Raw genomic sequence first — 3,321 nt, 5'->3', positions numbered from 1 at the left:
CTCCCACTATCACATGAAGACTAAGATGCTGGGGTGTCGGGAACAATGCTGTTAGATTGGGTGAGTGACTGAGATTTAAAATCTGTAATTACCATTGATGAAAACCTGCCTATTTTTTAAGGCGGCGAGCTGGCAGAATCGTTAGCACGCTGGGCGAAATGCTTAACAGTATTTCGTCTGCCGCTACGTTCTGAGTTCAAATTCCGCCGAGGTCGACTTAGCCTTTCATCCATTCGGGGTCGATTAAATAAGTGCCAGTTACGCACTGGGGTCGATGTAATCGACTTAATCCGTTTGTCTGTTCTTGTTTGTCCCCTCTATGTTTAGCCCCTTGTGGGCAATAAAGAATAAGAAAACCTGCCTCTTTTTTTTGAATTTCTTGCAGTACATGGGGCTTTGTTTATCACCATTTCATTCATTACTGGTTCTAGATAATGCAGCACACTCAATTGTGAGCCATGTTATGCTTATTGTGGATTAATCTGTTATAATGCAGGTTGACAATCAGTCAATGATTCTGCTGATACCACAAACAAACTTGTCTCAGCGACTCTCTACAATACTCAGTTTCTCAGAATGCATTAACTATCATTTGTGCATACATAACTGCACCTGTGAGATTGCATGTTTTTTATACAGATTTATGTGCTCATGTGGCTTAATGGCTGGAGTATTTTTGGCCCATGATCGTAAGGTCACGAGTTCGATTCCCAGCAGCGTGCTTTGTCTTCGAGCAAGACACTTCATTTCACGCTGCTCCAGTCCACTAAGCTGGTAAAAACGAGTAGTACCTGTGTTTCAGAGGGCCAGATTTGTCACTCACGTCCTGTGTCATCTTGAATCTCCTAGAGTACTATATCAAGAGTACACATGTCTGTGGAATGCTCAGCCACTTGCACGTTAAATTCACAAGTAGGCTGTTCTGTTGATTAGATCGGCTGGAATGTCATTTTATGTACTTGTATCCATTTACATTGGACCAGAGAACAGAAAAATACAAAGGCTCCTGATATTGAACAAACAATGAAGATTAGTGTATTCTCTACAGGAAAAGGTAAAGAAAATCAAGAATATACATAATGGTGGAAATTTCATTGCTGTAGGCTACAAGTTTGGTGCCCATGGATCTACCATTTGTTCCTTTTACGAAGTCACTCACCTTCATACAATGCACCATTCAGAATTGAACTCATGACTTTATGGTCATGAACTGAATCAAATATTCCAGCAGCATGTTGTGTCCTTGAGCAAGACACTTTATTTCACATTGCTCCAGTCCACTCAGTTGGCAAAAATGAGTTATACATTATCATCATCATTTAATGTCCGTTGTCCATGCTCAATAAACACACACAACGCCCGGTCTGGGAATTGAAACCGTGATCCTCCAACTGCGAGTTCGCTGCCCTAACCACTGGGTCATTGCACCTCCATATATATATATATATATATATATATATATATATATATATATGTATATATATGTATATGTACAAGCTTGGCTTGTGTGGTAATGAAGTTTGCTTCCAGATACATGGTTTTGAGTTAGTCCCACTGCATGGCATTTTGTCATACAAGAGAGTATCATTGTCAAGAGAGGTTGTTTGTTTCTAGTCTTCCTTGCAAAGCATGTCTAGCTATATGAAATATTACCTGATTTGAAAAACAGGTGAGGGTTAGCAACAGGAAGGGCATCCAGCAGCTGAAAGTCTGCCTCAACAAATTCCAATCGTGCGAATATAGGAAAGTGTTTCTTAAGCAATGGTAATGATGACATAATAATTAATTCACATACTTTGCTTTGCTTGTTATATAATTAAGTTTGACATTGATGGCGGTGTCGTTGCTGGGAAATTATATTTGAATATTTAACTAGGAAAAGCGGTCAAGTCAATAATGGCTGAAATTAAATCATTCTGTGATCTGTGAAGATTTGATGACATTTAGAAATATTTGTGTTGTGGAATTTGAGATGCTTGTGTTGTGGAAGATATTGTTTTACAGGAAAAGTAAATCTTGCTAATTATAAAAAAAAAAAAAATGTTTATTAAGCTACATGACCTTGAGGCTGTTGTGGCTTCTGTTAGTGTCATTAAAGATGGGAAAGTGGTGGATGATGGCAGCATTAGAGTAAATTCTTTGTCGTATCTTGTTACTTCTCTTTGCATTCTGAATTAAAATCCTGCCTGGGCCAGCCTCGACTTTCATGCTTCTGAGATTGGCAAAATAAGAAGTACAACATATAGTAAAGCTAATTTAATATACTCTGCTATTGCTCACCCTTAAGATGTATGAAGCGGTGCCCTTAAGAACTATGTTGTACATTTTTATATTATTCTGAATAAAATATGATGTGCTGGTGTTTGTAGACAAGATAAAATGTTTGATAGTAAAATGTTTTTTCAGGTTTAAACTGGAGGTGAATGTAAAATGGAGTGGTACAGGATTGGACAAGGTGAGTGATTAGGGATCCTGTCCAGTCCTCTAACACACATACACACAGAGGAATGGCTGTGCCTTGTTGAGAAGCTAACTTCCAAGTCATGAGGTCTCAGGCTCAATTTAATCTACTCTGTTGTTACTCGCCCTTAAGATGTACTAAGTGGTGCCATAAGAACTACATTGTACATTTTTGTATTATTCTGAATAAAATATGACCTGCTGGAGTTTAGACAAGGTAAAATGCTTGATGAAGTGTTTTTCAAGTATTTCAACGCAATATTAACAATATTTTACAGGTTGCAGGCTAGTTTTACTTATTTCTTAGCACATCAAAAATATTCGAAACCATTTATTATTCAGTATCAATTTTCTGTTTTTTACTCTTTATTTTCATGAATTGTGTTTTTCCTCTCCATTTCTTTTACAAGTAATAAATATTATGATACTGAATAAATTGTTTCAAATATTTCTGATGAGCTAACACAGCACAAAACAAACCTGCAGCCTGTAGAATGTTCTTCTTATATATATATATATACAGGCGTAGGAGTGGCTGTGTGGTAAGTAGCTTGCTTACCAACCACATGGTTCTGGGTTCAGTCCCACTGCGTGGCACCTTGGGCAAGTGTCTTCTACTAAAGCCTCGGACCGACCAAAGCCTTGTGAGTGAATTTGGTAGACGGAAACTGAAAGAAGCCCGTCGTATATTTGTATATATATATATATATATGTGTGTGTGTGTCTCCCTAATATCGCTTGACAACCGATGCTGGTGTGTGTACATCCCCATAACTTAGCGGTTCGGCAAAAGAGACCAATAGAATAAGTACTAGGCTTACAAAGAATAAGTCCTGGGGTCGATTTGCTTGACTAAAGGCG

At 38.0% G+C, this 3,321-nt stretch overlaps 1 protein-coding gene across 1 annotated transcript in view; it reads left to right on the top strand.

Annotated features, from left to right (window-relative positions):
• Positions 1–1,195, top strand: part of LOC106874483 (trithorax group protein osa) — an 8,611-nt gene extending 7,416 nt beyond the window's left edge. The window contains exon 2 of the mRNA XM_014922225.1: positions 1,049–1,195. Within this exon, the coding sequence (XP_014777711.1) occupies positions 1,049–1,195 (147 nt within the window). The remainder of the gene's footprint in view (positions 1–1,048) is intronic.
• Positions 1,196–3,321: the final 2,126 nt, after the last annotated feature.

This window comes from Octopus bimaculoides, chromosome 23 (assembly GCF_001194135.2).
Source record: "Octopus bimaculoides isolate UCB-OBI-ISO-001 chromosome 23, ASM119413v2, whole genome shotgun sequence".
In the NCBI taxonomy this organism is placed as follows: domain Eukaryota; kingdom Metazoa; phylum Mollusca; class Cephalopoda; order Octopoda; family Octopodidae; genus Octopus; species Octopus bimaculoides.
Note: the sequence above shows the minus strand (reverse complement) of the source record. Positions and strands in the feature narration are given on the sequence as shown.